General features: G+C 33.9%; 2 protein-coding genes across 5 annotated transcripts; one reads left to right on the forward strand and one right to left on the reverse strand.

The window, feature by feature from the left end:
- The first annotated feature begins 2,389 nt into the window (after positions 1-2,389).
- Positions 2,390-8,342, forward strand: ca6 (carbonic anhydrase VI). Of its 2 annotated transcripts, none has more exons than XM_058763256.1 (9): positions 2,390-2,642; positions 3,567-3,746; positions 4,004-4,152; positions 4,542-4,637; positions 5,647-5,713; positions 5,815-5,972; positions 6,050-6,176; positions 6,281-6,364; positions 7,495-8,342. In XM_058763256.1, exons 1-9 carry the CDS (start codon positions 2,558-2,560, stop codon positions 8,106-8,108), a joined length of 1,560 nt encoding a protein of 519 aa, XP_058619239.1. In that variant the 5' UTR covers positions 2,390-2,557; the 3' UTR covers positions 8,109-8,342. The 2 variants fall into 2 exon arrangements, with proteins under 2 accessions (XP_058619239.1, XP_058619240.1); XM_058763257.1 differs by lacking the exon at positions 2,390-2,642 and adding an exon at positions 3,308-3,444.
- A 163-nt stretch (positions 8,343-8,505) lies between these two features.
- On the reverse strand, positions 8,506-15,605 carry LOC131531994 (solute carrier family 2, facilitated glucose transporter member 5-like). 3 transcript variants are annotated; one of them, XM_058763259.1, is made up of 13 exons: positions 15,130-15,604; positions 14,563-14,695; positions 14,231-14,329; positions 13,955-14,112; positions 13,738-13,862; positions 13,509-13,661; positions 13,256-13,381; positions 11,884-12,071; positions 11,644-11,754; positions 11,410-11,511; positions 10,342-10,417; positions 9,903-10,030; positions 8,506-9,362 (listed from the first exon to the last, which is right to left on the reverse strand). In XM_058763259.1, the coding sequence occupies exons 2-13, from the start codon at positions 14,590-14,592 to the stop codon at positions 9,135-9,137; spliced, it is 1,524 nt and encodes a 507-aa protein (XP_058619242.1). In that variant the 5' UTR covers positions 14,593-14,695; positions 15,130-15,604; the 3' UTR covers positions 8,506-9,134. The 3 variants fall into 3 exon arrangements, with proteins under 3 accessions (XP_058619242.1, XP_058619241.1, XP_058619244.1); XM_058763258.1 differs by having other exon boundaries at positions 14,563-15,604; XM_058763261.1 differs by lacking the exon at positions 11,410-11,511 and having other exon boundaries at positions 14,563-15,605.
- Between the last annotated feature and the right edge of the window lie 8,777 nt (positions 15,606-24,382).

Raw genomic sequence — 24,382 nt, forward strand, 5'->3', positions numbered from 1 at the left:
ATAAAACAGTAATACTGTGAAATATTATTGAAGGGCAAAATAACTGATATATTTTTATATATTTTAGAATGCAATTTATTCTTGTGATGGCAAAGCGAAATTTTCAGCAGCCAGTCTTCAGTGTCACACGGCCCTTGACAAATCATTCTAATATGTTGATTTGGTGCTTAAAAAACATTTTCAAAGTTGTGCAGTATTAACAGTGAATGCTTGATATTTTGTCAAAAACCGTGATGTAATTTTTTAGGATTCTTTGACGAAGAGAGAGTTCAAAAGAACATCGTTTATTTGAAATGTTAATATTTTGTAACATTAAAATGTATTTACTTTCACTTTTGATCAATTGAATTCATCACAGCTGAATAAAAGTGTTGGTATAGATTGACTTAGTGTTCTTAGTGTTATTGACTTAGCAATAGTAGTATTTAATCAGTTCAGTTAAGGAGTTACAGTGAAATTCATCTGAAACCACTGAAGACTGACAAGGCTTGAGGCAATTAGAACAAAAACATCTGCTGTCTTATTAGTGCTGCAAAAAAGTCATTTTCTAAATTATCCTTCTAATTTCACCAATCAACCCACAAAAAACACACTGTCCTAGACAATTAACATTTCCACAAGAACATTAACCTCTAACTGTACCAGGTTTTTACTTCGTGTCTTTGAATGGTAGCACACTACGTTCTTAAACATTTTATCTGTGTACCTTTATCTGTCCATGTACCCTTATTGTCCTGTACTGCGTACCCTTGCTAGATTTATGGATTTGGATGAATGTTGTATTTTGTCATTTTAATTTAGTATATCGTATATTTAATATAGTATAATATCCCTAGTAACAACATCAGAGTAAGATCAGGGTTTTTACCGTTTTGATCTTGACAAAAACATTCCCACAGCAGGGCCAGTGCTAGATTTGTGCTCCTCATATCACTCTGAATTTAGGTAAAAGATAGATCTTGATCACAACATGTTTTCCCTCATTGCAACTGAGTTGTTTTTATGCTTTTTGCAAACTCTAGACATGTTTTCACAGAGTTCTGTGAGTAATGGACAGTACTATGCAAAGCTCTTGCCTTAACAAACTGGAGCATCTTTACTTCATTATCAGCTACTAAACTCTAGAGTCTTCAAAGTAACCTTTGACCTCTGTGGTTTCTCTCTCCAGACTCCTTTAATTCGAGTACCTCATTTAATCATTGGCTGGCCTGTTTGATGTTGATTCCACATCCAGTAATTAAAAGTGTTGGGACATCCAAACACTTTGATATTTTTGCCCTAATTTGTGTGAGTCTGTGTTTTTATTCATTTCTTTATTTTTATTTTTTTCACTTCATCTTCATGTTTAGAATACACAAACAGCATATTCCATTGTTACTAGTATTTTTTTTAAACAATTAACTTTAGCTTTACACTCTTAAAAATAAAGGTGCTTCACAATGCCGTAGAAGAACCTTTTTTGCCTAAATGGTTCCATAAAGAACCTTTAACATCTGAAGAACCTTTCTGTTTCACAAAATGTTCTTTAAGGTTCTTCTATGGCATCGCTGTGAAGCATCTTTTAAGTACCTTTATTTTTAAGAGTAGGGTTTTGTAATAAAATATCCACTGTGAGATTTATAATATTTTGTATGTTTTTGTCACTGGATTGTCTCTTCTGTTGTCCCCCAGTTTCTCCCTTAAATTTCCGCTTCACTGGCACAACTTGTAAAAACATGTCGTGACAGCTATCATAACTGTCAGTAGTGTCTGTTAAACATCTTTATTCATGAGTAAAACATAAGACATAGATGTTTGATTTAGCCAGCAATTTGACAAAACAAATTTGAAACGACTGTTTGCTACCAGTTAACATGTTATTGGTTTTCTCTTCTCTAAATGCAAAGCAGTTTTCCCTTCACTTGCCATTTAGTAGCGTTGGCGTTATATAAAAAAAACTGCATGAATTTGCATTTTTGCTGAAATGTAGGCTATTCATGAAATTGATTACTGCCTAAACTTACAGTACAAGCTTGTCTGATAAAAGAAATAATCAAACCTTGTGTAATACTGATTTTCATAAAATTATTTCCTTCAACCACTTGCTACTACCCATTGTTGTTATTATTTTATGATGTAAATGAAATCGGTTTTTATTAGGCTACTAACTTGAGTCATCATCTAATGTAGGCTAATCATTTTAAACATGTTTAAACAGGGGTTTCATATTAAAGGTAGGCCTACAGAAAAGCAAATTATATATATATATATATATATATATTCAAAAATCATTACTTAAAAAGGTGCACCCTTAAGAGTAAACATGAAAAAGAAAGAAGGGAAACCACTGAACAAAACCAGACTGACCTGTTGGTGAATCCTGAGAACTACAGCTGCTTCAAACATTTATTTGCCAATACGTCAAAGCTTCTCTAAATGACCATGTTACTACACGCCTTTGGCATTCTGGGTGTAAACCGTTGCAATCAATGTCACTCTCTGCACCTCTTTACAATCCTGTGAACGAGACTGTTAGAGCATACATCACACTCAGACAGTCTGTCTTTGCACTTTGAGCATGGAGCTGTTTGTAGTCCTGTTATACACCGGATTGGTGAATTTCGCATCAGCTGGAATAGATGGACAGAAATGGACATATTCAGGCAAGTGCTTCCTTTTTTTTTTTCTTCTTTTTTTAACAAATAGGCTATTCACACCATTAATCTTGAGAGTTGCGCACGTAATAAGTTTGTAAGGCAATGTTTGATAACTTACGTTTACAGTTAGTTTTAACATTAAACATTTAACTTTGTATTATATCATTTAGGCTATATAGCCTCGCTGCTGTCTTAGCAGCTGTAGAAAGTCAAACTTTTAGCCTATTTGTCAAATAACAATGAACTGCGTTGTTCTACGAGTAGCATAGTTCTCATCACAGAAGAAAAATGTTGCACAGAGGTTACCTACACAAATAGCCTATTAAAACATATTAAAAGAAGATCGAGGATAGAAAAAATGCCTAAATTAAATACTGTACGAATTTAATGACTTTCAGTGGAATTAAATTTTTAAAATGTATGTATTTATTTATAAATGAAATAAATAATTAAACACGTGGTTAATAGGCATGGTTTGCTACACTAACCAGTTTAACCATATTCGTAGTAATACTGTGGTTAGACAAATAATCAATACGCCAAAAAAAAAACAAAAAAAAACATGCTACTACACTTTTACTACAATAAAACCATGTTTAATTTTTAATTTTAAGTTAATTTTTTTTAGGCTAATGGCTAATGGTAAATAATGTAGGCCTACTATACCGACTTACCGACCTAAAGTAATCATAATGGAAAGCTCGTGAGCGGCGTACTGTTGCTATGGTTACCTCCTCAAGCGACAGCGACTTCATTCAACTTCGCGTTGTTGTCATTACTGAAATATTTTCAATCCTAGTTGAAACGGGTGAGTACATTTAAGTGATCGTAATGGAAGACCCCCCCCCCATATAATCGGTAACGTTTTATAGTGTATACGAGAAATGTGTCGCGCTCCGCTTAAATGCCTTTCATTGTTTCATTGTACAGAAGGAGAACTGGATCAGAAGCACTGGGCAGAAAAGTTTCTCGAGTGTGGCGGCGACCAGCAGTCTCCCATCGACATACAGCGGCGCAAAGTGCGGTACAATCCGCGACTGCAACAGCTCGAGCTGACAGGCTACGAGGACATGCACGGCAGCTTTCTCATGACCAACAATGGACATTCTGGTATGAATTCTTATATTAGAACCATTTCAAATCAATTCTTCATTATTATTATTTTCAAACTAATATAAACCGCCTGCAGTTGTTATGCGGATCTGTTATCTTGATTTTGTCGCCGCCTCGTGTCAAAAAGTGGCCAAAAAATGTATCTATTTTGTACTAACAGTATATGCTTCCCTCTTACTGCTTCAGTCTATGTAATCTTTACAGGATAGATTAGCTTTTAGAATGTAGTCCACAATCTTGTTTGTTTTTCACAGTGGAAATTCAGCTGCCACAGAGTATGAAGATTACCAAGGGGTTTCCAGACCACTACACTGCTGTCCAAATGCATCTGCACTGGGGAGGCTGGGACTTGGAGGCCAGTGGATCAGAACACACAATGGACGGCATCCGCTACATGGCAGAAGTATTTACATAATTCATTTTAGCCAAACACATGAATGAATAGACGTTTAGAGACGTCCTATATATAAAAATAGATAAAGCAATGCCTGAAATTCTTCAGTGGGGCTATTGGGCTGAGGGCTTATCCATTTAAGTGATGCTGGACATGTGCCTGAAATCTTACTACAGTATGTCAGGTTCTATTTTAGACAAATATGTAGTTATCATTGTTCTGTTATAAATTTCATCGATTTATAAACAGCATTCCTGCATTTAAGTTGCTCAAGAGTGTTGAGAAACTTTAATTTAGCAATACGGAAGGACTTGTTTAACTCATATGTTTTGAATCTAACATTACTCAATTTTAAGTGTAATTTCTAGCACCTTCCTGTTTGACTTCTTGTGTCACAGCTGCATGTTGTTCACTACAACTCTGATAAGTACAGCAGCTTCCATGAGGCCAAAGATAAACAAGATGGTCTTGCAGTTTTAGCCTTTTTTTATGAGGTAAGACTGGCTGTATCCATCTGTTTCATCATGTTTGTATTTTGTATGAAATTTTCTTTTTTTTCTTTTTTTTTTTTATTGTGGTGCAGTGCTGCCATCTAATGGGATAAGGGAAAGCAAATTATCTTCAAAGAAAAATGAAAATGAAAAATGCAAATTATTGTATATACGAATCCTCTTGAAAAAAGCTGGGCTGCACCAAATGACCCCGCATTGCCTGAAGCACATAGCACGAGTAAAGATAGACATCTGTATTCTCTGAACTAAATGGGTTAATTGATCAGACTGCTGTGTGGTGGCCTACTGCCTGAAATTCTGTTCCCACAAGACTGTGTGCAGGTCACAAGCTCCCAGTGCCATTTTATGGGGGGAGGTCATTGTTTTAGTAACACACCCACAGGCATTCTAATCTGCTGCAATATGTAGTGTTACAAATGACTTTTTTGGAATTGCTTGGCTAATAACTGGGTTTTTAGTAGTGATCGCTAGTGTGTTCATGAAACCTCTGCATAATGTTTTATCTGAAAATGTTTACACTTGAGTGGCTCGATCAACTTCACATAGACCTATAGTTATAGCTAGTAACATCATGCAACTAGCTTAATACCACCTTTAGTTTCAACTTACTTTAAAAAAAAATGCAATATAAAACATATATTCTTTTATATATAATATTGTATATATTTTGAAAAGTATATTTATATATTTATATTATTTTTTATAATTTTTCTGACTTTTTAATAAATTTTATAGTATATTTCTATATTTGTTTTCCAGACAAACTAATATTATTTATGTAATATTTTTTAATAAATGTAAATTTTCCGTTATATTTTTCCAACAGAAAACTATCTATCTATCTATCTATCTATCTATCTATCTATCTATCTATCTATCTATCTATCTATCTATCTATCTATCTAAATATAATGTTTTGCTTGTAGCGGAATACAGTATTTGATATATGTAGCCGTATACAGTATTTGATATATGGATAATTTGTGTTTAGGATGGCCATTTTGAGAACACGTACTACAGTGATTTCATTGCAAACCTGGCAAACATCAAGTATGCAGGTAATGCAAAACATTTTGGATGACCATCGCAAAAATGTTTCATTCTATGCAGCCTCATACATCCACTTCTTTTCTGAATTTTTCTCTCTTGCTCTTTGCAGGTCAGGCTATGAATATCACTAATTTGAACGTACGCTCCATGCTTCCAGACAACTTGAGTCACTTTTTCAGATATCAGGGCTCTCTCACCACACCGCCGTGCCATGAGAGCATTCTGTGGACTGTATTTGATACGCCCATCACCCTCTCTCACAATCAGGTGCCTCCAAAAGTTCTCTTGAAAAAGTTTTCAATCTTTTTTGCTTTTCTTTTAACTTTTAATGTGGTGACCTTCAGATCAGGAAATTGGAGAGCACATTAATGGACCATGAAAATAAGACCCTGTGGAACGACTACCGCATGGCCCAGCCTCTGAATGACAGAGTGGTGGAGTCCTCTTTCCTCCCACGCCTGGGCAAAGGAGGTTAGGGAAGAGCTTCATCCTTTCCAGCAGTTACGAATAACGCTCTTTGTTAGGCCTGCAGTGCCTGAGCTTGTTCTCCCTCTCTCCTCTTTGGTTTCTTGCAGGAATTTGCCGTCAGGAGGAGATTGAAGCTAAGCTTAAGAGGATTGAGAGCCTTATTGTGTCACTGGACAAAAAAACGGTTTCAGGTATAACTGTTCATGAGAAATGTCAAGATTACAGGGAAATCTTAAAGGGATAGTCCACACAAAAATAAAAATTCACCATGTCTTTAAGAAACCTGTATGGCTTTCTTCTGTTATTTGTAACAGAATGTAAGCTGCTTTTTCCATACAATGAAAGTGAATGGTGGCCAAAGCTGTCAAGCAAAATGTTTTAGTGGAAAGTTACTTAAATAGTGACTGTTCCTTATACAAACTACCGTATGGCTACATAAACTTTTTTTGGTTTTGTTATTTTTATTTTTTTAGCTTTAGTTTTTTTAAATTTCTATTTTTCTTTTTTTAATTTCAGTAATTTTAGTATTTATTTCAATTAGTTGCAAAGGCAGATTTATTTGATTGTTTTTAAATATTTTTGATAGTTTTAGTTTTAGTTAACAAAAACAACACTGTTCAGAAGTTTTGAATATAGTGTATGAGTACTGTGGACTACTTTTATAAGGTTCGTATGATATTTCATGCTTTTTGGAGCTGGACACAATCAGTTCACCATGCACTTTCATTGTATAAAAAAGCAGCTCAGACATTCTGCATTCAACTTGTTTAATGGAAAAACATCATACAGGAGGGTGAGTAAATAACAGAATTTTTATTTTTGAGCCAACTATCCCTTTAAATGTGATGTGTGTCAATCTCAGTATATACTGTTAATTAGTACTGTTAAATGATTAATCACGATTAATCGCATCCAAAATAATTTTTTCGTTTACATAATATATGTGTGTGTATTGTGTATGTTTATTATGTATATATAAACACACACACATACAGTATATATTTTGAAAATATGTATATATTTATATTTTATATTTAAATATAACATATTTTTCTTAAATATATACATGCATGTGTGTGTATTTATATATACATAATAAATATACACAGTACACATACATATATTATGTAAACAAAAACTTTTATTTCGGCACTACTGTTAATCAATCTCTAAATTAAAAATGAGCTTTGACGTTGATATTTGACATCATCTACAAGTACAGGTGAGTATTCTTTGCAGTGGGTGCAACTGTAGTTTTAGAACTTTATACATTCAAATATACCATGACATTTAATGACTTACATCACCTTTCCTCCTCAAGGCCTGCAACATATATCGCCACTGGTTCTCTACTTCCCAAAAAAGAATGTGGAGAGTTACGCCATGGTGGTCATATCCCACCCCATGAATCTCCAATCCTTCACAGCCTGCATGAACGTCCATATACCACCCGCACAAGACCTCACCGTGCTTTCTTACTCCACGGCACGAGACAATGAGCTCATGATCACTTTGGGTACTGAAGTGGGTCTCTGGATCGGAGATGAGTTTGTGAATTTACCATTCGAACATCAGTCCAACGATTGGACAAACTACTGCTTTACCTGGGCGTCACACACAGGAGGGGTTGAACTGTGGGTGAACGGACTGGTCGGGAAAGAGCGGTACATTCGGGCAGGATACACCATTCCAGCTGGTGGAAATCTCATTTTGGGAAAGGACCAGGATGGCCTTTTAGGGATCTCAGACAGTGATGCTTTTGTAGGGCACATGACAGATGTAAATGTGTGGGATTACGTTCTGACTGCGGCAGAGATTAAGGAGCAAATGTTGTGTGATAATGGCAAAGTTAAAGGGAATATCCTGAGCTGGGGAATCACTCCACTCAGTCTGTATGGAGGAGTTCAGCTGCAGGCTGAGCAGGTTTGCCTCTGAGAGAGAAAGAGATCACCACAGGCTAAGAACTTTTTCAAACGAATGTCAATATCAGCAATATTATCTCTGCTAACTTGAACTGTATATTCTCCCTGGGGAGCAACTGCAATTGAGAAAGATATATTCTAATCAATCTGTATTTTAAATGCAAGCATTTCAATGTATTTTTTACCCAACTGAATAATGTGAATCATATCTGAAGAATTTCAATAAACATTTACATTCTTAACCTTCTTAACAGTCCAAATCTATTCATTTATTCAAAATGCACTTCGTACATACTGTACTATATACTTTAAATATCTATTAAGAGCATGTTTCTAATTTCTGAAAGAACAAAATTCTTGATATCATAATGACAAAAACATTTTTAATAAAATCTTTTATTATTGCTTCTTGGAAAAGGAATTAAGCAGTGAAGCACCTTCATTAAAATACATATGTCCAAATAAAAAATAAAAAAAATCAAAGTCATATGATGCAACAAAAAACAGAAAACGTATAATAAATTATAATAAAAACTTATAATAAAAATTATATTATATAAAGGACCCCTGCAGACCCTTAAGGTCAAAAAGTCTTTTAAAAGATAGTTTGACCTTTATGACATGGCAATATTGTAAAATCTGCAATGAAAATTATTATAAAGAATTATAAATGCTAAAGAATATTTGTACACAATACTGTACTTCTTACCATAAAAAATATTCTTAGTTATAAGGAAAATACATGACTTTTTACTTAATGATTATATCAGAAGCCATATGAAAACCATATGAAAATAATATCAATACAAAAAGTTGGCACATGCAATGTTTTCCACCTTTCTTGGACATTCTTATTTGTCAAGACCCCAAATAAAGATGACAATGAAAAGGTACAATATTTTAATGTTTTTTAATACAGGACCTGTTCTTGCTTTCAAAACCCCGGCAAACACAAAAAAAAAAAATGAAGTGCATTAAAACAATTCAAAGCATTGCAGACAAACGCAAGAATGTCCTTTGTAAACAACCCCTTATCCACTCAGAGAAATGTGTTTTTAATTTCCTGTTCACTGCTTTCCCCTCCAGTCGCTTTGATCTCAGAGTCCCCAGCCTCCGCCACAATGTCCATCTTGTTTCTCTGAGCAAAAAGCTTACTGGTCTCCAGAAAGGTCTTGTTTTTGGTCTCTGGGATGATCACCCAGATGTATATAAGTGTGGCAAGACAGATGCAGGCAAAAATGATGAAGCAGTAAGCGCCCAGACCTCTCTGTAGATACAAATAAGGAAATAAGCACATTTTTTCCTTTTAACTCATGTTTGATGGTCTGCTTTGATGATTCGGTGAGTTTTGTAACTGTAAAAGGAGTCCATGAAAAAATCATCATCAAGTTTGCATTACATCACTTGCTCATCAATGGATCCTCTGCAGTGAATGGGTGCCGTCAGAGTGAGAGTTCAAACAGATGATAAAAACATCACAGTAATCCAAAAGTAACCCACAAATCATGGGGATTGCTTTTGGATTATTGTGATGCTTTTATCAGCTGCTTGGACTCTCATTCTAACAGCACACATTCACTGCAGAGGATCCATTGAGAAGCAAGTGATGTAATGCAAACTTCTCCAAATCTGTTCTGATGAAGAAACAAACTCATCCACAGCTTGGATAACCCGAGGTTGAGTACATTTCCAGCAAATTTTCATTTTTGGGTGAACTAATTCTTTAATAACTTAACAAAAGTGGTGCAACTGGTGTATCAACTGGTGCAATACTGTGACTTTGTTAGTGTTGTGTTTGACCTCTGACCTCTAGAAAGGGGAAGGCCAGGCCGACTGTGAAGTTTGAGAGCCAGTGAACCGAGCCAGCCACCATGAAGGCTGGTGGTCTAGAAGACTGCCGGAACATCTCTGTAGTGATTACAGTAGGAATAGGACCTGCAAAGGGATGCAGAAAAAGCTGTCAAATCTGGATATCATCAGACACGTAATCTTTTTATAGGCAGTGAGAAAAGAGATTGCTTGAAACACTGTGCTGCTTTTACAATCTGTTTTACTGCCACTTTAAAGCACTTCTCCCGCATTCACTCCAGGGTTTTAATGTAAAATCCCAGAAACTGCAGCATAAATCTATTGTCATTCCCCACCAAGGAATACAACACATGAAAGAGAGGGAGTGAATTCATTGGGATGCAGCAGACCCCCCTGTGCATCTGCAATATGCCCCTACGGGATTGGTGTGAACTCACTTGGGCCAATAGCATGTCCGATGACGTAAACAATGACACAGACGATGCTGACGTAGGGCATCCAGTCCAGTGTAGTCTGTGGGTGGAATGCGCAGCAGTTATTCTACCATTTATAGCCTTGCATTTCACACAGACCCAAGAGGCAAATTTGTCAGGCCAGCGCATTCACAGCTCTAAAATTAAAATCTCTGCTGGGACTGATATTTTACAATGCCTATAACACCTGTCTGTCTGTAAACAAGAATTTACTACAAACATAGTGGGCCACATAAGGAAACTCCCTTATTGGGTTAAAGTGAATCTGATTAGTCATAACAACCAGCTACAATATAAATCCTTATTGCTTGTTTTAGGGGTTAAGAAATAAAAAATCTGGTTGATAAACTTTTAATTATTATGTTATGGTCAATAACCAATAAATAACTTACATTAAAATATTACTATGACATTAATTAGACAAAAACATTTTAATTTCACTATAATACTTTGTCTAAATATACAATCAGTTTGTTTAAATATATTAAAAATAAAACACAAACATTTGAATTCTTTGTGCTTATGTTAGGAATGAACTGAAATGAAAATTCTCGTCAACACAGATAAACCATTAATTATTATGTTATGGCCAATAACCAATAAATGACCTATATTAAAATATTACTATGACCAAAACAATAATATTTTAATTTTAAAATATTCTGTCTAAATAATGTCATAATCATTACTCAAATATTATTTACACAATAATATTTTAGATTTAATTGTAATTATAAATATAAATATCCATCAGTCTTAATATACTATAAGTTTCTCTTTAAAAAAAACAACTTTTCACTTTTTTTCACCGAAGTTTACATATATAACTGTATTATATCGACTGACTTAAAATGACCTTAAGATGTTGGCAAAAATAACCTAATGTAAAATCAGGGTAAATAAGTACACACAATGGAATGTAAGCCGATATATATCTAATTTTAGTTTCTAAACATTTGTAATTTCCATATTTTATTCATCCAGAATTAAGCATCTCTAGTTTGTATTTAAATAAATACGGCGTTGCTATACATGGAAGTAAAGTGCTACAGTCAGAAGAACACAGGCTCCACAGCAGACACCAAAGCCGATCAGTAGCAACAACTTTCTGCCAGATTTCTCCACTATGAACACCTATACAAGCAGAAAATCATATTCTTTACACTCATATTTCTTTATGAAGTAAATGAGCTCCTCAAGAGGGGCATAAAGCTATAAAGAGCATTAATAATAAAAAAAAAAAAGACGAGACAATAAGTGGCTTACAGCTGCTATTGTCATGAAGACATTAACTGCTCCTGTTCCAACCGTCACATACTGAACGTGCTCGTTAGACACCCCTGCTGAGCTATAGATGCTGTCAGCATAGTAATAAATCTGAAGAGTGGGTTAAAATTAGGATTTAGTTAAGCAAACATTAAAAATACAGAACACCACACTTACGCTTTCAGAAAAAAAAATGTATTGAAAAGAATCATCTGTGTGATGTTTTAAAGTGGTGCTTACGGCATTGACTCCTGACAGTTGTTGGCCCATGTTCATGAAGATTACAGACAGCAACTGCCAGCGCAGTGAGCGGAAGGTGAAGAGGTTGAGCACAGAGAGTCGACCTTCTGCTTGCTCTGACTGTTCCTCCACACGCATCTCACACAGCTCCTCATCCACATCCTCCCAGCCACGCAGCTTCTGCAGTCCTAAAACACACCAGAGTCTTCCTTTAAGCAATGTCTCCCATGTTGATATTCAGATCAACAGCACGATACTGAGTGTGATATTGCTCTTAATACAAAAGTTCAGTAAGCAAGACTAATTTTGAGTAACTTACATTTCAGACACAATATTGATAGTTAATTATACAAAGCAATTGTATCTCTTGGATTAAACTATTTAATTCATATGGATTTGTTTTATGACATATTTCTAACCTTTTGGATCCTCCAATGTTTTTGAATACCTGGACTGTCAGTGGATGGACAGAAACCTCAGGTTTCAATAGAAGTATCTTAATTTGCGTTTTGAAGATTAAGCAAAATTTTATGGGTTTGGAATGACATGAGGGTGAAATCATGACTGAATTGTTTTCATTTTGAACAAATCAGTTTTATGAATGTAAATGATTCAATGACACTCTCATTAAGCCTGTCATTTGTTTTGTTACTGAATGAATCAGTGTTTTTAAATTAATCAGGTGAATAAATTTGAATTATTCAATAACACTCTCATGAAGCCAGTCACTTGTTTCATTCCTGAGTGTTTTTGAACAAATCGGTTGAATATGAATGATTCAATGATGCTCTCATAAAGACAGTCACATGATTTGTTCCTGAATAAATCAGTGTTTTTAAATGAAATCAGGAGAATAGATTTGAATGATTCAGTGACACTTTCATTAAGCCAGTCAATTGTTTAATTCCTAAATGAATCAGTCTTTTTACACAAATCTGTTGAATGAATGTGAATGATTCAATATCATACTCATAAAGACCAGCTTGTCGCCAACTACTGGAGTAATGATGTATTTTGCGGTCACTAATACACAGACTGACAGAACTAAATGTCAATCTGTGTATACAGCATATTCATTCAGTAGCAAAACACTAAAACTGACATTGACATTGATGAAAAATACTAATTAAGAAAATTATTTTTTGCAGTATACACAAGACCTTGAGATGCTTACAAGAATCCAACGACGAAATGAAGAAAAGTGTCCAAATGGTATAAATCAATTACATAAGTCCAACTGATAAAGCCAGCCTTACTGCATCATAAAACCCCTGCAATCTTGATGATTTAATCACTGGTGAACCTCCAACTGTGAAACTCACATTTTCTTTGTGTGCTCTGACATGCAAGACCAAAATAACTCCTTCTGTACCTTTCCTGGCAGTTTTTTCATCCCCCTTCTGTATGAGCATGTAGCGTGGGCTTTCGGGGAAGAAAGGCAGAAGCAGCAGCTCAATGGCAGCTGGAATCCCTGTGAGACCCAACATGATGGGCCAACCTAGAGAGAGAACATTACACATCACCATGAGCACCAGGGGCACGCTTCTCCAAACTGCACTCACAAACACCACTACAATAACACAGCAATGCTAGAGCAACAAAAATCCCATGCTCTGTGAAATTACCTTCCTTATTTCCCAGGATATTGCGAATACCGAACACTTGGGCGACAAGGATACCAATGGTGATGAAAAGTTGCGGCACTATTCCGATGGCCCCCCTGTAATTCTTGGGTGCGATTTCTCCTAAATACATGGGCACCACGTTGGAGGAAAGGCCTGGAAAACACAGTCACATCCTATCATGCTTAAACATCCAACTGATCCAAACTGACGGGTGGATTATTCTACTGACCTGCACAGATGCCCACTAAAAAGCGTGCGACAATGATGATTTCAAATGACTCCACCACTTCACTCACATTCATCATTATAGCAGGAACAATAGAGAAGATGTTGTTGAACAGGAGTGTGCCTTTTCTATAAGAAAAATGATGATTGGGATTCAAAGCAATGTATTGGCAAAAACAACTGATTTTTTTGACAACCCAATACAATTCAAAGGAAATTACCTCCCAAATTTGTTCACCAATGGAGCTACCATGAGAGATCCGAAAAACCCACCCAGTGGGTACATGGACACAGTTACGGACCACAGGAGGGTCAGGAGATTGTCTGACATTAGTCCATAACGATCCTCGTATATTTGGGTGTAGAACAGCTGCATCTCCTTTTATCAGAATATCAGAGAAGTTTATCAGAGATGAATGTTTAAATTTGCAAGAACTATAATATAATTAATATAATATAATATAATATAATATAATATAATATAATATAATCAATACCGGGGCAGGTGAGTTGATTACAGCCACATTGTAGCCATACTGAAAAGACGAGCCAAATCCAGCAATCAGAGAAGCTGCAGCCAGGATTAGCGTCACTCTCTGTAAAATTGCATTCATTTTAGAAATATGTAAATACAAATAAAATTCTATATTAAAAATTCATTTTTAGTCATTATGGAAGCAGCTACAGTATATTTGAAAAGGCCAAAAATACTGTTTGTTGATTGTTGTCTCTGTTACCAAACCAAAAAGCAAAAAAGAAAATGTGTTTAAACAAGTGTAAAACAATTTTACTTGTGGAGGAAATATAAAGTTTCGTCAAAAGTACTTACCCCCTTCCTCTCACTTTTCTCCATGTCCATCTTTTCCTTCAAGCTTTAAATCTACAGTACGGTCAGAAAGAAGAGCAGCGAAAAGAAAAGACAGCTCTTTCTTTATATGGTACTTTGGACATTGGAGCTGACCCTGAAAAACAAGGTTAAAGTTGTTTGGTATTAGAGCAACAGATATAAGCAGATAAAAATTATCTACCTACCTATCTGCACCTATAAAGAAAAGCACATGGCATTAATCATTGAGGTACTGGAACTTACAAGTAATAATAAATATATATATATATATATATATATATATATGTGTGTGTGTGTGTATGCGTGTGTGTATGTGTATGTATATATATATATATATATATATAGTTTTTCAGTGAAAAGAACAGAATTTAGAAAGGCCTTGCAATAGTGATATCACCATACACTGTTAGATATTTCTGTAATTTCCACAGTTATTTACTGTATATCACCCAGTATAATACTGAAAATTCCCTTTACAGTAAATAACTGTAATAGCCTTTGCATCATGGGAATTTTCTGTGACGTCAGACCCCACATACAGAGACTTACTGTATTTTTTAAAATTGCCGTATAGCTACTATTGTAACGGTCTCTTTGGCGCCATTATACTGAGGTCGTTTTATTTTCCTCATTTCTTACATTTGTATCGAAATAATTTGCCCTACACAGTGTCTACAACGCCGCAACAGCTTGGGACTGACTACTGGATGTGTTACATCGCTTCTAATGATTGGAAAATCCGTTTGTACTTCGTGTCAGAAACAGCGGGAGCGCTTGGAGTACATCTGTACATCGGAAATATACCGGGGCATCACATTACTGTCCGCATCCACTATAGATAATATATATAATGGGTTCTATATTGTTTTTTATCGAGTCGCGCCTCGCCGCGCCACTCGCGTCCGAGAAAGACACGGAAGCAGCGGCAGCGCCGCAGGTTTTTCCCGGGGATGAACCACTGCAGTCACGCCATCTGCGCTTCGGAAAAGCGCGGTCACGCCATCTACTCCGAAAGTTTTGTTGCGCGTCTACGTGGCGTTGCGTGGTAGTGATAGCCGTGAAGCTTCCAAACCTTTGCAAATCATTATTTTTATTTATTTATTTTTTCTAAAGAGTATCAAAATAATAAGCTGATTAAAAACACGTTATACAGGTACTTCTTATATAATGGTATTTTATTTTTTATTGTTTAATTGTATTCATAATGTATTAAATGTTCAATAAAACATTTCAAATGGGTTTGTAAAATGTTTTTGTTTTGAGTAAATTCATAAAGAAAAAATAAAATAAAATAGTTTTCTGCAAATTCTTGTTCTGCATCTCCCCACCTGCCACTGTGATGATTTCCATGTTGTTTTACTGTATAATTTTTAAAATTGCATACCAAAATCATGAGAAATGCTATTTATTACCTCACTATATCACATATTTTAAAAATTCATAAAATTATAAAATCAAATTGTTTTCTGCAAACTCCACCAGATTCTTGTTCTGCATCTCCCCAAGTACCACTGTGATGATTTCCATGTTGTTTTACTGTATCATTTTTTAATAAATGCATACCAAAGTCATGACAAATGCAATTTACATTGCTGTATGGACATATTTTAAAAATTCATAAAAATATAAAAACAAATTGATTTCTGCAAACTCCACCAGATTCTTGTTCTGCATCTCCCCAAGTACCACTGTGATGATTTTCATGTTGTTTTACTGTATCATTTTTTAATAATTGCATACCAAAGTCATGACAAATGCTATTTACATTGCTATATAGACATATTTTAAAAATTCATAAAAATATCAAATCAAATTGGTTTCTGCAAACTCCACCAGATTCTTGTTCTGCATCTCCCCAAGTACCACTGTGATGATTTTCATAATGTTTTACTGTATCATTTTTTAATAAATGCATACCAAATTCATGACAAATGCTATTTACATTGCTGTATGGACATATTTTAAAAATTAATAAAAGTATGAAATCAAATTGTTTTCTGCAAACTCCACCAGATTCTTGTTCTGCATCTCCCCAAGTACCACTGTGATGATTTTCATGTTATTTTACTGTATCATTTTTTAATAATTGCATACCAAAATCATGAGAAATGCTATTTATTACCTCACTATATCACATATTTTAAAAATGAATAAAAGTATGAAATCAAATTGTTTTCTGCAAACTCCACCAGATTCTTGTTCTGCATCTCCCCAAGTACCACTGTGATGATTTTCATATTGTTTTACTGTATCATTTTTTAATAATTGCATACCAAAATCATGAGAAATGCTATTATTACCTCACTATATCACATATTTAAAAAATGAATAAAAGTATGAAATCAAATTGTTTTCTGCAAACTCCACCAGATTCTTGTTCTGCATCTACCCAAGTACCACTGTGATGATTTCCATGTTGTTTTACTGTATCATTTTTTAATAATTGCATACCAAAGTCATGACAAATGCAATTTACATTGCTGTATGGACATATTTTAAAAATTCATAAAAATATAAAAACAAATTGATTTCTGCAAACTCCACCAGATTCTAGTTCTGCATCTCCCCAAGTACCACTGTGATGATTTTCATGTTGTTTTACTGTATCATTTTTTAATAATTGCATACCAAAATCAAGACAAATGCTATTTACACTGCTATATAGACATATTTTAAAAATTCATAAAAATATAAAATCAAATTGTTTTCTGCAAACTCCACCAGATTCTTGTTCTGCACCTCCCCAAGTACCACTGTGATGATTTTCATAATGTTTTACTGTATCATTTTTTAATAAATGCATACCAAATTCATGACAAATGCTATTTACATTGCTGTATGGACATATTTTAAAAATTAATAAAAGTATGAAATCAAATTGTTTTCTGCAAACTCCACCAGATTCTTGTTCTGCATCTCCCCAAGTACCACTGTGATGATTTTCATGTTATTTTACTGTATCATTTTTTAATAATTGCATACCAAAATCATGAGAAATGCTATTTATTACCTCACTATATCACATATTTTAAAAATGAATAAAAGTATGAAATCAAATTGTTTTCTGCAAACTCCACCAGATTCTTGTTCTGCATCTCCCCAAGTACCACTGTGATGATTTTCATATTGTTTTACTGTATCATTTTTAATAATTGCATACCAAAATCAAGACAAATGCTATTTACACTGCTATATAGACATATTTTAAAAATTCATAAAAATATAAAATCAAATTGTTTTCTGCAAACTCCACCAGATTCTTGTTCTGCACCTCCCCAAGTACCACTGTGATGATTTTCATAATGTTTTACTGTATCATTTTTAATAAATGCATACCAAATTCATGACAAATACTATTTACATTGCTGTATGGACATATTTTAAAAATTAATAAAAGTATGAAATCAAATTGTTTTCTGCAAACTCCACCAGATTCTTGTTCTGCATCTCCCCAAGTACCACTGTGATGATTTTCATGTTATTTTACTGTATCATTTTTTAATAATTGCATACCAAAATCATGAGAAATGCTATTTATTACCTCACTATATCACATATTTTAAAAATGAATAAAAGTATGAAATCAAATTGTTTTCTGCAAACTCCACCAGATTCTTGTTCTGCATCTCCCCAAGTACCACTGTGATGATTTTCATATTGTTTTACTGTATCATTTTTTAATAATTGCATACCAAAATCATGAGAAATGCTATTTATTACCTCACTATATCACATATTTTAAAAATGTATGAAAATCATGAAAATCATCATAAAAATGATAGAGTAAAACAATATGAAAATCATCACAGTGGTGCGTGGGGAGATGCAGAACAAGAATCTGGTGGAGTTTGCAGAAAACAATTTGATTTTATACTTTTATTCATTTTTAAAATATGTGATATAGTGAGGTAATAAATAGCATTTCTCATGATTTTGGTAAGCATTTATTAAAAAATGATACAGTAAAACATTATGAAAATCATCACAGTGGTACTTGAGGAGATGCAGAACAAGAATCTCGTGGAGTTTGCAGAAAACAATTTGATTTTATACTTTTATGAATTTTTTAAATATGTGATATACGTAGTGAGGTAATAGACAGCATTTCTCATAATTTTGGTATGCATTTATTAAAAAATGATACAGTAAAACAACATGAAAATCATCAGTGGTACTTGGGGAGATGCAGAACAAGAATCTGGTGGAGTTTGCAGAAAACAATTTGATTTGATATTTTTATGAATTTTTAAAATATGTCTATATAGCAATGTAAATAGCATTTGTCATGAATTTGGTATGCATTTATTAAAAAATGATACAGTAAAACATTATGAAAATCATCACAGTGGTACTTGAGGAGATGCAGAACAAGAATCTGGTGGAGTTTGCAGAAAACAATTTGATTTTATACGTTTATTCATTTTTAAAATGTGATATAGTGAGGTAATAAATAGCATTTGTCATGACTTTGGTATGCATTTATTAAAAAATGATACAGTAAAACAACATGAAAATCATCACAGTGGTACTTGGGGAGATGCAGAACAAGAATCTAGTGGAGTTTGCAGAAAACAATTTGATTTTATACTTTTATGAATTTTTTAAATATGTGATATACGTAGTGAGGTAATAGATAGCATTTCTCATGATTTTGGTATGCATTTATTAAAAAATGATACAGTAAAACAACATGAAAATCATCACAGTGGTACTTGGGGAGATGCAGAACAAGAATCTGGTGGAGTTTGCAGAAAACAATTTGATTTGATATTTTTATGAATTTTTAAAATATGTCTATATAGCAATGTAAATAGCATTTGTCATGAATTTGGTATGCATTTATTAAAAAATGATACAGTAAAACATTATGAAAATCATCACAGTGGTACTTGAGGAGATGCAGAACAAGAATCTGGTGGAGTTTGCAGAAAACAATTTGATTTTATACGTTTATTCATTTTTAAAATGTGATATAGTGAGGTAATAAATAGCATTTGTCATGACTTTGGTATGCATTTATTAAAAATGATACAGTAAAACAACATGAAAATCATCACAGTGGTACTTGGGGAGATGCAGAACAAGAATCTGGTGGAGTTTGCAGAAAACAATTTGATTTTATACTTTTATGAATTTTTAAAATATGTCCATACAGCAATGTAAATAGCATTTGTCATGATTTTGGTATGCATTTATTAAAAAATGATACAGTAAAACAACATGAAAATCATCACAGTGGTACTTGGGGAGATGCAGAACAAGAATCTGGTGGAGTTTGCAGAAAACAATTTGATTTTATAATTTTATTCATTTTTAAAATATGTGATATAGTGAGGTAATAAATAGCATTTCTCATGATTTTGGTATGCAATTATTAAAAAATGATACAGTAAAACATCATGAAAATCATCACAGTGGTACTTGGGGAGATGCAGAACAAGAATCTGGTGGAGTTTGCAGAAAACAATTTGATTTTATATTTTTATGAATTTTTAAAATATGTCTATATAGCAGTGTAAATAGCATTTGCCATGATTTTGGTATGCAATTATTAAAAAATGATACAGTAAAACAACATGAAAATCATCACAGTGGTACTTGGGGAGATGCAGAACAAGAATCTGGTGGAGTTTGCAGAAAACAATTTGATTTTATATTTTTATTAATTTTTAAAATATGTCCATACAGCAATGTAAATAGCATTTGTCATGACTTTGGTATGCATTTATTAAAAAATGATACAGTAAAACAACATGGAAATTATCACAGTGGTAGGTGGGGAGATGCAGAACAAGAATTTGCAGAAAAAATTGAAAAAATTGATTTTATTTTTTCTTTATGAATTTTCTCAACACAAAAACATTTTACAAACACATTTGAAATGTTTTATTGAACATTTAATACATTATGAATACAATTAAACAATAAAAAATAAAATACCATTATATAAGAAGTACCTGTATAATGTGTTTTTAATCAGCGTATTATTTTGATACTCCTTAGGAAAAAAATATATATAATAATGATTTGCAAAGGTTTGGAAGCTTCACGGCTATCACTACCACGCAACGCCACGTAGACGCGCAACAAAACTTTCGGAGTAGATGGCGTGACCGCGCTTTTCCGAAGCGCAGATGGCGTGACTGCAGTGGATGAACCCGCCAGAGTGTGGAAGAGCTCCGGAGAACATCTGCGCTGTGTGTCGATGCACTTTACGAGAGAAAAAGACCAGCAAGCAAGGTAAAAATATATGTACGTTTGTCTGCGTGTTTGTGTCAGATTTTTGCACACCAGTTCACCTAACCTTAGTAACATTTACTCGTCAACATGGTGGTAACAAACTTTACCATGGTAAACTGCGCCGTCGTTTCAAACGACTTTTATCAGCTTATTGAATTAAGTTATCGAATTAAAATTGTTTTTAACGAGCAACGCTTATCTTATATTAACATTAGGTTAACTAATGTGAAATTTAGTTCAGGTGTTAGTAGTTAATGTTGGCCAGTAGCCTGAGAAAATAAAATCCTATGTTAGCTAAGTTAAATTTCATGGCTAGCTGCCTTTCTAGTTTTAGAATTAGTTTGTTATAGTTTTTAAGATTAAGATTAATAATTTAAGATTTACTGCATTTTTTTGTATTTATGTTTTAAAGGCAACTGCAATGAAGCTTCAAGAAAGACATGGACATGCCAGCCACCCCGAGACTGATAATTCATGGAAAGAGAACAACTATGTTTTTGAGAGATTTGTGTATTCTGTATGAGGTTTGCCTTTTAAAAGTGTGCTATTTCTTCTACTTGTTTTTCAGAGAAGACATTTCTGTCAAAGTGGATGGTGAGCAAAGATGGTGGCTACGTTTTGGAGCAGCACCTGGGTTTTGCAGGCCGCTATGTATTCTTTGGCTGTTTGTCTTTTTTCCCCATTTTGTTTCTGTTGCCTAAAGATTCTTTGCGAGGATAAATCACAACAAAATGCACTGCAAAACGCCTAAGACAGGAGAAATGGTGAAGAGGCACTGTTCCAGCACTGGAAGACTGTATTTTTATGTGTTATACATGCAATGTTTTAAATAAAGAATTTGATATTTTGTAATTATAGTGTCTGTTTTAATTGAATGCCAGTGGTAGGTGGGGAGATGCAGAACAAGAATTTGCAGAAAAATTGAAAAATTGATTTTATTTTTTCTTTATGAATTTTCTCAACACAAAAACATTTTACAAACACATTTGAAATGTTTTATTGAACATTTAATACATTATGAATACAATTAAACAATAAAAATAAAATACCATTATATAAGAAGTACCTGTATAATGTGTTTTTAATCAGCGTATTATTTTGATACTCCTTAGGAAAAAAATATATATAATAATGATTTGCAAAGGTTTGGAAGCTTCACGGCTATCACTACCACGCAACGCCACGTAGACGCGCAACAAAACTTTCGGAGTAGATGGCGTGACCGCGCTTTTCCGAAGCGCAGATGGCGTGACTGCAGTGGATGAACCCGCCAGAGTGTGGAAGAGCTCCGGAGAACATCTGCGCTGTGTGTCGATGCACTTTACGAGAGAAAAAGACCAGCAAGCAAGGTAAAAATATATGTACGTTTGTCTGCGTGTTTGTGTCAGATTTTTGCACACCAGTTCACCTAACCTTAGTAACATTTACTCGTCAACATGGTGGTAACAAACTTTACCATGGTAAACTGCGCCGTCGTTTCAAACGACTTTTATCAGCTTATTGAATTAAGTTATCGAATTAAAATTGTTTTTAACGAGCAACGCTTATCTTATATTAACATTAGGTTAACTAATGTGAAATTTAGTTCAGGTGTTAGTAGTTAATGTTGGCCAGTAGCCTGAGAAAATAAAATCCTATGTTAGCTAAGTTAAATTTCATGGCTAGCTGCCTTTCTAGTTTTAGAATTAGTTTGTTATAGTTTTTAAGATTAAGATTAATAATTTAAGATTTACTGCATTTTTTTGTATTTATGTTTTAAAGGCAACTGCAATGAAGCTTCAAGAAAGACATGGACATGCCAGCCACCCCGAGACTGATAATTCATGGAAAGAGAACAACTATGTTTTTGAGAGATTTGTGTATTCTGTATGAGGTTTGCCTTTTAAAAGTGTGCTATTTCTTCTACTTGTTTTTCAGAGAAGACATTTCTGTCAAAGTGGATGGTGAGCAAAGATGGTGGCTACGTTTTGGAGCAGCACCTGGGTTTTGCAGGCCGCTATGTATTCTTTGGCTGTTTGTCTTTTTTCCCCATTTTGTTTCTGTTGCCTAAAGATTCTTTGCGAGGATAAATCACAACAAAATGCACTGCAAAACGGCCTAAGACAGGAGAAATGGTGAAGAGGCACTGTTCCAGCACTGGAAGACTGTATTTTTATGTGTTATACATGCAATGTTTTAAATAAAGAATTTGATATTTTGTAATTATAGTGTCTGTTTTAATTGAATGCCAGTAGTACCTATGTAGAGTAAAAATAAAATGAATTCTATATAAAAATTATAAAATCTAATGAAATCTATATTAAAATGAATGAATTACAGTAGTATAAATCAAATCAAATACAGTTTGCTACTGTAAATTGTAATTACAGTAACTTACTGGCAACAGTGTTGCCAGTAAGTTACTGTAAAAAACCTTTGAAATGTCTAACAGTGTATGCAAATATTTAACAAGATATTTAAAAGCAGGCTAACCTCTTGAGCATATTATAATCCTCCCTGCAAAGCCATTTATGCTAACTACAGTCAATAACTGGTTTCTGTGCCACTTCCTGTCTATTTTAGATCTCATATTGACTAACCCTTGTGTGTTAGATGTTTTAAGATCTATATCTCAGTATATATGTGCATGCACACTATGATGGTTGTGCTGAGAATCTCCATAGAAATGGTTTGAGGATATCAAGCTGCAGACATTGAGCAGAGGAAAATGTACAGACTAATCCATATCACTGCTCCTCATGTGGGTCATTCTTCATTTGTGGTGGCAAGTGGTGTCCCTCTACTTTACAACAGCTGAAATAAACTTTAAATACCAATAAATCATTAAAATATTTTCATGTTTGTATTCTGTAGGGTAAACACAATTTGTGCACTGTTAATAGTTACATTTTTTGTTTTAAAATACATATTTAATTGAGTTTTAGAGATTGCATTTGTAACAAAATATGGATGTTCCCGCCATACCTTAAAGAGGTATCATGGAATGTAACTGCAACAATATAACATTTTTAACACAAATAAAGTGGATATATTGTGAATCTAGATTTTATTTAACGTGTACAATTTTATTAAATTGTATTAAAAAATACATATTTTGTTATATTTAAGAAAAAAGTTGTGTCCCCCAAATTCATGTCTGTGTTACAACAATGGATGTCACCCCTTTAAGAAAAGGTTGAATTCTATTTGGACTACTTCCTGTGTGTAAAGGTCACTGCAGGTGCTGGTTGATCAGAGGGGTGCATGGGGAGTACAATCTTTCTTATTAATTTTCTTAAAGTTAGCTAAATTTCGGACAATTTCATGTCGCACTTTATTAGTGTCTGTGGTGTTATGTTGATAACTTGCAGATCTGACATATTTTAATCAAAACTTTGATAAATACATACTTATTAATATTTCCAAAATTTCCCCTGATCTTGAAATCATCATGATGGCAGCCTCCATTTGAGAAAAGTCTGGATTTAGGCTGATTTGTCTGTGGTGTTACTGTCTTTTCTGGTAACACCACAGAGCCTACAGTAACTTGCAATATAAAGTCTGTGGTGTTACTTCAAAATGA

This window comes from Onychostoma macrolepis, chromosome 23 (genome assembly GCF_012432095.1).
Source record: "Onychostoma macrolepis isolate SWU-2019 chromosome 23, ASM1243209v1, whole genome shotgun sequence".
NCBI lineage: Eukaryota > Metazoa > Chordata > Actinopteri > Cypriniformes > Cyprinidae > Onychostoma > Onychostoma macrolepis.